General features: G+C 34.3%; 2 protein-coding genes across 3 annotated transcripts in view; one reads left to right on the plus strand and one right to left on the minus strand.

Annotated features, from left to right (window-relative positions):
• The window catches only part of LOC113083533 (protein FAM196A-like), a 33,453-nt gene extending 27,257 nt beyond the window's left edge, over nt 1–6,196 (plus strand). The window contains exon 4 of the mRNA XM_026254574.1: nt 5,092–6,196. Within this exon, the coding sequence (XP_026110359.1) occupies nt 5,092–5,275 (184 nt within the window). The 3' untranslated portion in view covers nt 5,276–6,196. The remainder of the gene's footprint in view (nt 1–5,091) is intronic.
• LOC113083532 (dedicator of cytokinesis protein 1) overlaps nt 1–14,694 on the minus strand; it is a 179,413-nt gene that overhangs the window by 86,426 nt on the left and 78,293 nt on the right. For both annotated transcript variants that reach the window (XM_026254573.1, XM_026254572.1), the window contains exon 27: nt 12,101–12,196. In XM_026254573.1, coding sequence (XP_026110358.1) covers nt 12,101–12,196 — 96 coding nt within the window. The remainder of the gene's footprint in view (nt 1–12,100; nt 12,197–14,694) is intronic.

Here is a 14,694-nt window from a genome sequence, read left to right on the forward strand (position 1 = left end):
ATAAGAATTTTTTTTATAAAGAATAACAGTTAATTATAAAAATTATACCAATGTTACCAAAAATATATAATTTGTCATTTGCATACAGTCATTCTTATATTTGTTGATTTATTAGTTTAAATAAATTTTAATTTAAAAAAATCTATCATTTATTGATGTGGAAAATAAATACATATATATATATATAAATAAATATATATATATATATATAAATATATATATATATATATATTAGGGGTGTAACGATACGCGTATTCGTATTGAACCGTTCGGTACGACGCTTTCGGTTCGGTACGCGGTACGCATTATGCATACCGAACGGTTCGTTGGACTAATTAATTATATTTGAAAAAAAAAAGAGAAATATAATGATATGCGTTCAACAAGGTAGCCCAATAACCCAAACGACGTAACAGGCAACGCCCCTGACACTCCCGAAGAAGAAAAAAACACCAACTTATGTTTATGTTATGTTATGACTCAGTCAGGCGCTCGCTCACTCAGTACACGCTGAAGGCTCGTTGCAAAATGGCCAATGCGTTTAACAGACTAGAAAAAGAAGATGACTCTCAAACATATTGTTTGAGATGCATGATTCCATCTATGAGCTGCTCGATCAGAGTGACATGAGAGCCCCTCCTTAGAACATTATTTGTAAATCCATGTTATGGTAAGTGTGCACGTGAAGTCTTTGCACACTTTCTGAAATCCACACTGTGGTAAGTTTGCACACTACACGAGTGCTCTGCATTCTTTCTAAAATCCTATATAGTGAGGGCTTCGCGCGGTTGCTTCATTGCTTTAAAAAAAAAAAAAACACCAGCGTGAATACTTGAAACATGTCAACTCATTTACGCCGACATCACCTTATTGTGTCAGTATCTGGGAAAAGACGAAAAAAAGGAGAAACATGCACGCAACAAACTATGCCTGCAGCATTTAGACACCAGTATTATAGCTTACAGGGAATCCAAAGTGCACCCAAACACCAGACCTGTTGGTTATTTTAGGATCTTATATTTCTGGTCTGTTAAATGCATTAGACATTTTGCAATGAGCCTTCAGCGCGTGCTGAGTGAGCGAGCGCCTTAGGGGCCGTTCACATATCGCGCCTAAAAACGCTAAGCACGTCTTTCTCCTCCTTTCCAAAGCGCTCGGGCAGAAGCGCTCATGAGGCGTCTGTCTTTGCTAAGCAACAATGACGTGCTCTCTCCATGAGACGCGGAAATTTCAGCGAAGGATAAATGGATTTGCAGCTCTAAAAATCGCTTGCAGTAGCTCTGCTACTAAATTTATTTCAAAATTGCAATCCATATACAACTATGATCAGCTGTTCCTTCATCTTGGCTCAGTTTTCAACGTTGTTATGGGAAAGGATGAAGCTGATTGGTTAGTTCTTGTCACATGACCCGCGGTGCGCTTGCGGCATTCTGAAAAGTTGAGATGTTTTTGCATTTTGCTGTATCTAAAACGTACCGAACCGAACCGAACCGAACCGTGACATCAGTGTATCGTATCGAACCGAACCGTGAATTTTGTGAACCGTTACACCCCTAATATATATATATATATATATATATATATATATATATATATATATATATATACACACACACACATGTAGTATTTTCTGTTATATTTGAATAATATATTTTGTTAAGATGCATATTTAATTGTTAAATGCATTTATTTACTGAAAAGTATTTAAATATTTTTATTTTTATTAATTACATTTATTTAAAATATCAATTTATCAATTAATTTACAGAGAGAGAAATTTAATTCGTCACATTTACACACACACACACACACATATATATACACATATACATATATGTATATATATATATATACACACACACTTTTGTTGGTTTACATAATCCACAAACATTCACAAACATAAGATAAATTGAATAAATGAAAACAGTATTTGTTGTGAGACGGTGACAATCACAACAAAGAGCATCTCTCCTTCAACATTAAACTACAGAGCACAATAAACTAGCACCAGATGATCAAGCGGCTTGATCAAAGAGCTTCTTGAGACTCATTGAGATAATGAGTGATTTGTACATGTCTGTCTGAAGCAGGAACATGGTGATATTGATAAGGGCATAATTAGCAGGTTGTGCTGTGTGATTAATTTGCTAATTGCTGCATTGCGCTGCGCCTGAATGCAAAGGGCAGACACACACCGAACAAACGCGCTGAGTCTTCAATAACACACACACACACACACACCTTACATAACCTTCGGCTCTCGAGCCTGTTCAACAGATTCAACACAAACACAGGTTTAAATATAGCCTGGCTGACAATATGCATTTCAGTGCATTTATAATCTGAATTCAACATGTTTCAGAAACGTTTTGCACAATCTGGTGCATGAAATCATCAAGAAAGCAATGCAATTCAAAGACAGACTTTATTTCTCATGTTGAACGGCAGCTCTCTGGGTGGTGTCTGCTAAATAAACTCGTCACTGAGGATGCGTCACATCCCTGAGATGAACAGAGTTTGTGGTGAAGAGATCTGTTCATCTGAACGCTCTGACAGCAAGAGATGAAGGAGTCTTTCATTTCATTACCACTCAGAAACATATGGCTTTTGATTCTCTGGACACCACAAGCAACTATTGAAAACTGAAGATGAAAGAATTTCCCACTGGATGTTTTTTTTTTATTATTATCATTATTATATTTTTCTTTAAAAATGACTTGATGGAAAAAGTTATGTAAATGAAATCCTTCACTCAAAGATATCACCCATTAACCACAGTTCACACATGAAGCACAGATCATCTAGCAAAATAAAAATGTCAATTTTAACCATTTAAAAAAAAAAAAAATTATATATTTTTTATACAAACAAGCATTTAATAATATAATATATATTATAAATAATAATAATAATAAATATAAAAATATATAAAAAACATACATCTTTATATATTTTGCTACATCTCGATATACAATATCGTTACAGGAAAAATAACCCCCCAAAAACCACTGCAAAAAAAAAATATGCCAAATATAAATATGTTTTATTTTTCTCTTCACCATATGTTTTATTGTTACCTAATTCTGTGTTTTAGCATGTGTAGTTATTTAAATACATAAAAACTACTTAATTAGTTAAAAAATATTTAAATAGCCTTATGTGAAAAGTTGTTTCCCTTCAGAAATTCTAATCAAATGAAGGCATAAAACATTTAATTTATCTTTTAATTATTTAAAATTAAGCAAACTACATTTTTATTTTTTTGGTAAACAAAGGGGATTTACTATTAAAAATAAAATACGGAAGAAATGTTGTGTGATTATTCCTTAAAAAATTATGTTCTTTTCATTTTAATAGTAGTAGGATGAACAATAGTAATAGATTTCTGGCAAATACTTTTATTTTGACGAACCGTTACAGTTCTGTGTATATGATACTATATTCTATGATGTGATATATGACATTAGTTTTACTCAAATCAAACTGTCAAAAGCTCATGAAGTGACTCTCAGAGCAGTCCTGGAGATATTCCTAATGTGTTTACATCCTTATTTAGTGAGACGACAGATGCTGAAATCACCACGAGCGCGCCGCGCGCTTCTGTGTGTGTGTGGTGTGTGTGTGTGTGTGTGTGATAAACGTAAGATGCGCTTCTGCGCCATTCATTAACACAGACACGCAGGATTCATATTTAAATAGACTTTTCCGGCTTAATATTGCAATTTGATGTAAGTGCAATGACCTACTTTTGATTAATTAATTCAAAATTTGACAAATTCCGTGACATTCCACGTTAAACTGTAAATTCCGTTTTTATGACTGGATTCCGCGATTCCGTATATTTTTTAAATATCGAGATATGGCCCACCCCTAACATGTAGTTATAATAAACTCTGCATCATGTCACAGGTGTATCAACATTACATCAACCATGAGCCAGCATCAGCTCCAGGTAGACTGGTCAAGTTTTGGAAAACTCATGATAGTTGACAACTATTTTCCAAGTCCTTTGAAACTGGCTTATTCAATCATGTTTCATAACTACAAACATAAAGAGCAGATCAGATCCAGCGTACAGTTCTGTAAGGTCCTTCGAGAGATGGAAGTTTGTTCAGGAAATAATCCCTCTCTCTTTCACCCTCATCTCTCCATCTCTCGCTCTAACCGTGGAGTGTAATGTGACTGATCTGTGTGGAGCTGCTGGATTATCATAAGACGGACGCTCCAGAGGATAAATCCCACAATGCAACACCCGCAGAGATCGAACACATACAGTACACACTCAGCCAGCAACATCTACTCTATAAACCAGACTCTGAAGGAGAGAGAAGCGTTGTGAAATACATCACAGATCATGAGCTTCTCATCTGTTGAACCTGAAGATCTTAATTCACTGCTTTACATCAAACAGCAGGTTAAAAACTTCCTTCAACCTGTTAAATGAGAAGATTAGAACGAAAAACGCTACTTTTAAAGCACAAAGCCTTTGGTACAAGATAGAAGAGTGTAATATGGCTCAGAGCTTTTTCTTACATTAGTAATTTTTTATTTTATTTCATATTTAAAAATCGAAAGCAAATTATAAAATATATTTTTGTGACAATTTAAGAAAAATTTCATAAAAAGGTATAACAGTAATAAAAAAATGATTCTTATATTAAATAAGAATAATAACAACAACAATAATAAACATTGTGGTCTAAAATAGGCGTCATTTTCTTTATGCACTATACACATTTATGTTAAATTCTAGAGATTATTTTTTTGTTTTTTAAATAAATAATAATAGTAATAAAACAAATAATTATGATAATAAATAAATAACAATAGCATGTCTTTACGGTCTAAAATCAGCTTAATTTTCTTGATGAAATATATACATATTCATACTTTTGAAATGAGAATGCATTTTATTTATTAAGTCAGCATAACCTATTCTAATAAGCATTATCTCTATTTACTTGTTAATACACATTCTTGCTCTTACAGTCACATCTGATTGAAAAAGTATTTAGTCAAACATCAGTTTGGATGTGTGCATGTAGAGTGCTAGCGTTCTGAACCTGTCTTTGTTTTGTGTCTGTGCTGCAGCGTGGAGCTGGACTTTAAACTGCAGGAAGATAAGCTCCAGCCTCTGATGAGGAGACTGTGTCCCGCCGAGGAGTCCCCGTTCCCCCCTCTGACGTATCCTCAGGAGACCATCGGCTCCACGCCCAAACGCAAGTCCAAAGCGGAGGCCAAGAAACACGCGCGCTGGAAACTCTGGTTTCTGTGACACAGGAGCATCTGTTCACTGGATCTGTTGTTTGATCGGGACGAATCAGGAAAATACTAATCAGATTGCTTTTTTTTTGCCCCTTTTGGTACTTTATGGATGCGAGTACTGAACTACTGAAGTTTTGGAAATATCGCAGCTAATATAAATAAAAAAAATCTATATATATTTAACAGAATATTGGAATTTTCTCTTGGAAAAAAAGGAAGTGCAGAGTGTGAAGTTATTTTAAACGGATCAATAACAAATCTTGTTTTACAATAACTATTTATTTAATTTTTTGTGAAGTTTTTGGATTTAAAACACGGACAGGATGCAAGCTTTTCCTTTCAGTCTTCTCTTCTTCATGGAAATCACAGCATTAAACAGAAGCACAACTCTTCAGACGCACTGGATGATGTTCCTCACTTCACGGATCTTACCGGATATCGAGAAAGGAGATTTTACCAGAGGATGTAATTAATCGCTGAAGTCACAACAAACACGTTACATGGGATTTATACGGAAATAATCTTACAAGCCTCTGTGAATTCATATAAACTTTCATATACTATTATTACCAGGAAAAAAAAAGAAGGAAAAAGGTATTACTTATTTTTCTAGATTCGTAATAATCACATTTAAAGATTTTCTAGATGCACTATATATGTATAAACTTCTCTCACTTATTGGATTATTGAAACTATAAGAAGCATTTTCAACTCTTCAACTTTCAACTTTTTCAGCAGCGTTGGTTCTGGAAGTATTTCTTCTAATCATTTTTCCCATAAGGAACCTTTTCTTTCTTTTTTTCTTTTTTTTTTTAGGTATTTGTTAAAGTGTTGTAAGCCATGAACCAAGTATTTGAAAATGAGACAAAAAGACAAAGGTACAAGACTGTGTACTTAACAGCTTTAGTGAGAGAGAGAGAAAAAAAAAAAACTACAATCCCATGAACCACTGCAAATGATATAATCAAAGTAAAAACGTCGGAGAAATATAAAACTATCCATTTAAAGTTGATGGAATAAACCAAAACAATATATTTTAAGTTCAGTGATCGTTTGATGCTATATGCTCACTGCAAGTTTCTGATAAGTGGAATTTTCTATACAGTTCATGGGAAATGTAGTTTTTCAACATGGATTTAATTCCGTAAATTGAAATAATGCGACCTGAAGATTTCAACAAAAGCATCAACAAAGCTTGTCCCTCACAGTAGGTCTGTCTTTAATAATTAACTGTTAAAAGTCTATTTCCCTATGGTGAAAATGAACTGCATTTTTACTTCTGGAACCTGACTGTTGCACTCTATTACAACTACAGGAATAATCATGGGAACAACAGTGAACGTTCACCTTTCTGTGACAGGAAGTCATGTGATGCAGTCATCATTAATCTGCGCTCACACAAGACTATGAAGAACTCTGATCTGCAATATAGAAAAAAAAAAAAAAAATGTTTGGCCAATACAGGATTTCAATGTCTCAGATTGAGCTGTTGGTGCAATATACAGGAAAGTAGATTGCATTTATATTTTATTGTTTTCAATTTATTTTGATTGTATTTTTACAGAATCCCTAGTGTGTGACATCACATCCTGTCTGTGACCGCGCTCTCCACACCTGCACTGAACACTAAACACTGTTCCTGTTGTGAAAATGGCGAGGAACAGAGCAAATTAGATAACCTGAAGCGTATTTGTGCTCCACAGGTCTGAGAGAGCAATGAGAGCAGCTCAGTGTGTCCTCATTGTCCAGAACACAGAGAAATTAGTCACAGGTGAAGAAAAACACGCTCAGGAGAAATAGAGATGATCGATCGTATGAAGAAAATGAAGTGAAAAATAGAAATGAAATGGCTTTTAGAACCTTTTTTTTAATGACATTATTATTTTTATAACAATTAAACAGATCTTCTCCCAGAATTCTCATTACCTTAATACACTCATGTTGAACAAATTAATATAATTACATCAAATAATAGACTGACATATAAATGTTTAGTTTCTATATATATTGATTAATTAGATGCACATTTAATTATTATTAATAATTATATATAATAATAATAATAATAATAATAATAATAAATAAATAAATAAATAAATAAATAAATAAATATATATATATAGTAATTTATATGCATTATCGTAATGAGTATTGCAGGGGAAAATGTGCTTAATTGTAAAATAAATGTCAGTAGAAAAATTCTTGAACATTAAAAAAAAATCCTTTAACTTAATAAAAGTGATTTCTTTTTTAACCTTGATTTTAGGGAAAACAATACATGTCTTAGTCATTCAAATTTACTCATATGGCCAAATACGGAGAGAAAGAAGAAAAAAATCCCACGTCAAGGACTGCTATGCTTCAACATCTCTCTACAGGAAGAAAAACGCCTCGTTCTTTCCTGACAACATACAGGACACAAACACACTGCAATCTGACAAACACGTTTCTACATCAAAAGAGTGGAGTCGCTGTGATTTTACCACTGCACCTGAAGAAGCTAAACGCACATCTCAGATACATTAACGAGTTGTTCGGTCTGGTTCTGAAAGCACGACCTGGATCAAATGAATAATCAGTTTCCACTACCAGCGAGTGAAATGCAGTGTGTACAGAACCAGAGCGAAAACCATACTGAAAAAAGGACATTTAGTGATCAAAATATCTAGCAAAACAGGGTTAAAGTCATCTCCAACGATACTGAATGGCATCACAAGAGCATAGCATTCTGGGAATGTGACAGCAGAGGCCAAAACAGCATGCCATCTGCAGATATGTGCCAAAATCTTTTAAAAAGGGCAAAACAATCCACTTGAATGACACTGAATTCACTCTCCATTTTGGCAACTTCAGAAACCCAATTCAAGCTCCTCTCGAAACACAGCAGCTGTGATTCAACAGCTCTACTGTAGCCTATGATTCGATGTTTTCTGTTCGTTAAAAAAAGTGCAATTGATTTATTATGTGCAATATTGTGTATTTTATACAGTTTTTAAAACTATTTACTATACAAAATAAAACGTGAAAAAACACAGAGTGGCTCTGCGTCAGCGCATCATTGTGTAATGTTGCATTTCACTGGAAATGTGGTTTTTGATCTCAGGGACCCCACTGTTGCATTGTAGATGCTAATTGCTGGAATGTAATTATGTGAGAAAAGTAGCTTTAGATTCTAAAAGGAGTGAGATCTGTTCCCCGTCAAGTTCACTATTCATTCAGCCAGATTACACTGAATAATAAACCCACTGCAGCGATCCAGCAGCAGGGAGAAAAGACAGAAAGAGGCAGAAAAATACAGACCCCATGACTACGATTCTCTCCAGATGGCAACAGTAGGTTCATGGGATTGATTCGGTGGAAATACTTCATATTTGTACAAAGCCTGGTGTGAGAATCAAGATAATAGTGATGAGAAAAGAAAATACCTCAGGCAAAAAAAAATAAAAAATACATATATATATATAAGCAATAAAAATTTAAATGGAATGGAGAAAAAAAAGTGCATGTAGACATAGAATTTATTAGATAAAATACAATAAAAAATAAAATAAAAATTATATATATATATATATATATATATATATATATATATATATATATATATATATATATATATATATATATATATATATATATATATATATATATATATATATATATATATATATATATATATATATATATATATATGAGACCAGGTGATTAATAGTTAACTAAAGTTCAATACATTTATTTACTACACTGTGAACAGAAAAAAAGGAGGCAATAAGGACAATGGTCTAACTGAGTATCCTCAAGTTAAAATCTGATCAAATCAGAAAAAAAAGAAATCCATGTTGGAGCAAATATATTATACTTACTAAAACACAGCCCTACCACACGTTAAAGCAGATGAAAAGCTGCATTAAGCTTGTTTATTTTATTTTTTTTCATTAGATAATGTTCCTTTTCGTAAGGATCCTTAATGTGTTTCTCTCCCTCACTTTCATTCCCAGCAGCAAAGCAAAGGAGACAGAGTTATTCAAATTCTCCAGGTCCCAATGAAGGAGTGTGTGCACGTTTCCATGTTTATTAAGCAGGGAATTCCCATGCATGCTTGCAGCGGAAACCGTTTGGTATTTCCCATGCGAGAGAGTTTGGAAAAACTAATCTGAAAAGCACTTAGAGGAGGACAGTCAGCAAAAACCTACAGATAGAATAAATCAATCTGAAGAGCCTCTCTATCATCACAAATGTATATTTAATGCAGAGAGAATGTGGTGAGAATGTAAATCTAGGAGGGTTTTGCTGCACTGATGCTGCAGACCGCACCTGCCGTCAGTCCTGCAGTGTCAATCAAACTGAGCAGCCAATCAAAAGCCGACATGCTTTGCATGAACCCTCCTACTGCAGAGGAATGGGAGGAGCTAAAATACTCAAGCACAGATCCAGACAATGAGTGGAAAACCCTCCTGAACGCCATAGATGAGATTTATAAAGCTCTTGAATACAACACAAGCAGAGAAAAGACAAACACTAACATCAGATAATAAAACTGGATATCATCTGAGCATGCAATACTCACTATATATACAAAATGTGATGCTATAGAGGTTGTTCTGAGTGGTTTTTAGCATATTGTTATGCACATAAAGTGTCTTAGATGGTTAAATAAGGCATTGCTAAGTAGATGCTAATGTATACTAGTTGAAAAATATCAAAATAGCTCCCTTAGGTCTCAAAGACACTCAAAGACACAGTTATTGGGTTCCTCCTTTATCCATGGGATCTTTAGACTCTTTTTTCACTGTCAAAGAGTAAATACAAGTCTCTCCTCAACTACTGTGCCATTCACAGTCCACAATCAAGAGACATCTGTAGGATTCAGACTTTTTGAAGTTTAAGAATACTCTACTTTCATTACTGTAAGTGCACATCTGCATGCAAGACGCATGTGTGTGTGTGTGCTGATCAGTCTCATTTAAATTCTACACTCACATCCAGCAAAACCACAAAGAAAAGTTGATGTATAAATCTGAATCCAAGCAACAGAGCCCTGACGAACAAGGTCAGCGTGAGAGAGCTGCCCACAGAGAGCAAACACACACATGCACACGCACACACACACACACACTCTCTCTCTCTCTCTCTAAATGTATTATCAATCTACACAATTCAACCAAATCTGCAGAACATGCATTCTTAAACATGCTAATACATAAGACACATAGCTTCAGTCACAAGCATTTAATAATTATGAGACCTTCAAAAATTGACTTTGGCGATGCTGTAAAATGGCATAAACTGAAGGGCTGAAGGTCACGCAACATTTTAAGCCATTTATATTCAATTAGATCCAAAATGTTGAAGTTAAACTATTTTAATCAAAAATTAATCTATTAAATATGCAAGAATATTTAACTGCCATTATGCATCAATTTAACAAATGCATACTTTTTAAAAATGTTTATTAAAAACAATAGAGGAGCTAGCAATGCCAAGATCATGAGTTTGATTCTCAGGGAATCCATAAGCTGAAAATGTGTAGCCAGTTAGATTCAAAATGATTGATTTTAATTTAATCAAGAGTTTTTAGCACTGCTTTTCAGAAAAAAAACAAAAAAAAACAAGTATAGTTATTTATCATTGTTATGCATTAAATGCACACCAAATATAACAAATACTAAATAAGCTTAAATAGTATTGCAGGGGCCCAGCAACACCAAGTCACAGGTTTAATGAAATGAAATCAAAATTAAAATGGATAACATTTTTGGATAAAAGCATCTAACAAAATGCATAATGTGACAATAATAAACACACATACATACGAATGACAAAAATCATGTACAGACTGCAATGTACATGCAAACATTTACTGATGATGATGATTCTCATACTCACAAGAATGAAACTAGTTTAATTGCAGTCTAATATGCAGTGTCACAAATGTTGGATATTTCTCCCAGCAGATGTGCTCGGCTTGGCACCCGACAGCACCACATAAGACAGAGGGATTTACTGCAAAAGGTCAGCAAAGAGTATATGTACCCTGAGAGCGATGGATGGCCATTATATGACTCCACCATTAGACCTGAGCATCTGGAGTTTAGAGAACTTTCAACATAAGCTCAGTCGAAAGAAGAGGCATAAATCAGAGGTTAGTTCTATAGTAACAGCACAGTGCAGAGCGTCCACAGACCTACCTTACTAGAGGAGAGAGAATGATGGCGGGGTAATAACAGGGAGAGGAAGGAAAGTACTTCAGCGGGACGCCTGTGATCAAGCGTCAATCACTTGAGACATTCACACATATGGATGTAAACGTGCTGGTGAAATGCTGCCAATTCTGCTCCAGCAATCTGATGATTTACAGACTGTAACATCAGTGAAAAAGTGCAGCTCGGACAGAGTGAAGATGTATATGCTGCACATGCCCACCACCTGCTCACAATCAAACCAGCAGTGACCAAAACACTGAGAAATATTTACACCACACACAAATGCACTGGCTGAATCAATGATGTTTGGAGTGCTTGGGAAACCTGTTTGAAAACAGACATTATTTGCAGAAACTACACACTTTAATGAGTTATTTTTCTGTCCAGACCACAAAAACTACAAGGATTTGAGTTGGATATGCCAAAAAAATGTATTTTTACTGCCTGACTGAACATAGTCTGACTGTGTGTGTGTGTTTGTGTGTGTGTGTGTTTGTGAAGCCATGTGAGGATTGCAGACAGCAGTCTGATCGCACTGCTGTGGTAGAACACACTGTTACTAACCACAGACACAAGAAACCTGAAAACTCAGCACATCCCAGAGGAACAGCCCTGTGACAGAGAGAAACGCTTACTATGAGAGGAGAGTCTCGGCCCATGGAGATCACCGTCCTGTTTACCGTCCTGAGCAGCTTCTCCATGATGATCTGAACGTGCCACTGCGTCGGGCCCTAAAACCACCACAGACAAATCATTTATCCACACAAAACAAACAGTGACGGTTAAGTAGTTATTCACCATTTCTCTGGAATTAAAACATAATATATGATATCAAATCAAGGTGCATGAATGACAATCTAAACCTCGCTGATATAGATATGAGCGACTAAAATCAGTCTATTTAACAAAACAACCATCACAACTACATGCCAGTGGAAAATGTCAATCAAAAGTTTATCTTGGATTATCTAGGATAGAAATAATGCCTAATCCACATTATTAGGGATAAAAATACATATTCGTAAAAATTAGGGCTGTCAATTTAGGCCACGCTCATGCAGGATACGACCATGTGTTTAGAAAGTAACTAATTAACTTTTAAAAGCATTTCATCTATTCAATGACTTCCTCATTTGACAAAGTCTACACTTAATTAATTAATTAATTTAGAAAATTCACAAATGCATTAGAATGAGTACGTTTTCTCATCAGGAGAAAATATATTATTTTAATAAGTAGATAATTACTGGGGTTAATATAAGACATGTTCATGCAGGACATGATCTTGTGTTTATAAAATAAATAATAAATTAAATTAATGCACTTTAAAATGCAATAATTTTCTCATTTGACAAACTCTTTGAGAAGATTTTCTCACCAAATAATGATACATGCAATTATTTAGGATTAGTTTGATTGGATTGGATTTATTAATTTATTAATACTTTATAAATACATTTATAAATGAATGAAAAGAATCAATCAAATCAATCAATCAAAACATCAATGAATAATCAATCACAGAAACAAGCGAATGAACGAAAGAAACTACATGGTCAGTATGAAATATTTATGACCAATAAATCGTGTTTTCTATTCAAAATGTATTAATGCTGATCATAAAATATACTTTTTCATATTTTAAATATCTTTTGAATACTGATGCTAGTAACGGTGTTGAAGTTAGCGCTGCGGGGAATCAGTGTGATCATGGAGTTATGTTTACTAGTCAAGGACAGACATACTGAATTAGTTAGCACAGTAAACAGATTTCTTCACATTTCGCTGGTGTAAAAGCAAACTGCAACAGATCCATCGCTGCGAGCTGTCTGTGTGTGTGTGTGTGTGTGTGTGTGTGATAGAGGGAATCCTGATACACTCACAGCAGATCGTCAATTATTAAACAAGCTTTTCCAAGGTCCTCCTCAAAGGATGCTGCTGATCTCCAACCAGAGATGAGAGCGAGAGAAAGAGAGCTCTGCGCTCGACTGTGACGTGTGTGTCAGGCAACACACACACACACACACACACACTCAATTATCAAACACACACAAATAATGGTTGAAAGGATGCTTCATCCACAGCACCAGGGAGTGCGTCAGTGACGTCCATTCATGCATGTGTAAAGCAGCATTATTTCAGTGTCCTTTAGACACTATTATAGTTTGTATTAATATGTTGAATTACTTCTAATTTTATTTAAATTCTCATTAAATTCTGTGATTTTCAATTACATTCTAGTGAGTTTAAGTAATTTTGCCGTTGTAATTAAATTCTTAATTTTAGTACATTTCATTTTTAATATTTTCTGCTTTTAGATTAATTTTAGTTTATTAAACTTGTGTTTTTGTCATTTCATTATTTAAGTATTTTAATATACAGTTTATATACATATTTCAGTTTCAGTTATTTTAGTACATTTCATTTTTATATCTTCTGCTTTCATTTTATTTTAAAGTTTTAATAATATATTTTGCCATATATATGTGTATATGTGTGTGTGTGTGTGTGTGTGTGTGTGTGTGTGTGTGTGTGTGTGTGTGTATATATATATTTATTTTTTTATAAGCCTAGTTTTTATTTTTTATCAGTTTGTGTTTTTTGTTATTATAGTACATCAAGATAAACAGAATGAAAATGTGAAATGCTGGCTTGGATACTAGCTTAAAATACATTTAGGTTTATAATATTTTTTTTTTTATGTTAACGATAATAAACGTGGTGTAAAGATGGGAACAAAGGATCAAAGTGAAGGTGAGAGAGTTTAATGCACTGTTTACTGTGCAGCATTTCATTGATCTTTTATTCAAAACCACTCAATAAACTAAATGCACCTGGTTAAAATACCATATGCAAATAAGGCTGTTTAAAAATGCACTTATTCTAAAAGCAGTGCTAAAGGACATTTTGTTTTACAGAGATGGTATGGAAGTTTTCTATTGATCCTGACGCAGTAATTGCTCATATGACGGAGAAGAGAACAGCGCGTCTGGATATCTGCCCGGTTGAAACACAGTCGAGTGCCGCAGAAGCCAATTAACAGTCAGAACACGAGCCAAAAATTAATTAATCATAATTAAATAAGCTCACATCTCTGAGTAGGTCACATACAGGTCACAAAAGTTGAAGGATGTGACACTGGATTTGCCTTTCAGTGAATACTGCACTTTAGGAGACTTTGCTTTTCCATTTTGGGGTGAACTACTGTGTGTGTGTGTGTGTGTGTGTG

Source organism: Carassius auratus, unplaced genomic scaffold (assembly GCF_003368295.1).
Source record: "Carassius auratus strain Wakin unplaced genomic scaffold, ASM336829v1 scaf_tig00038657, whole genome shotgun sequence".
In the NCBI taxonomy this organism is placed as follows: domain Eukaryota; kingdom Metazoa; phylum Chordata; class Actinopteri; order Cypriniformes; family Cyprinidae; genus Carassius; species Carassius auratus.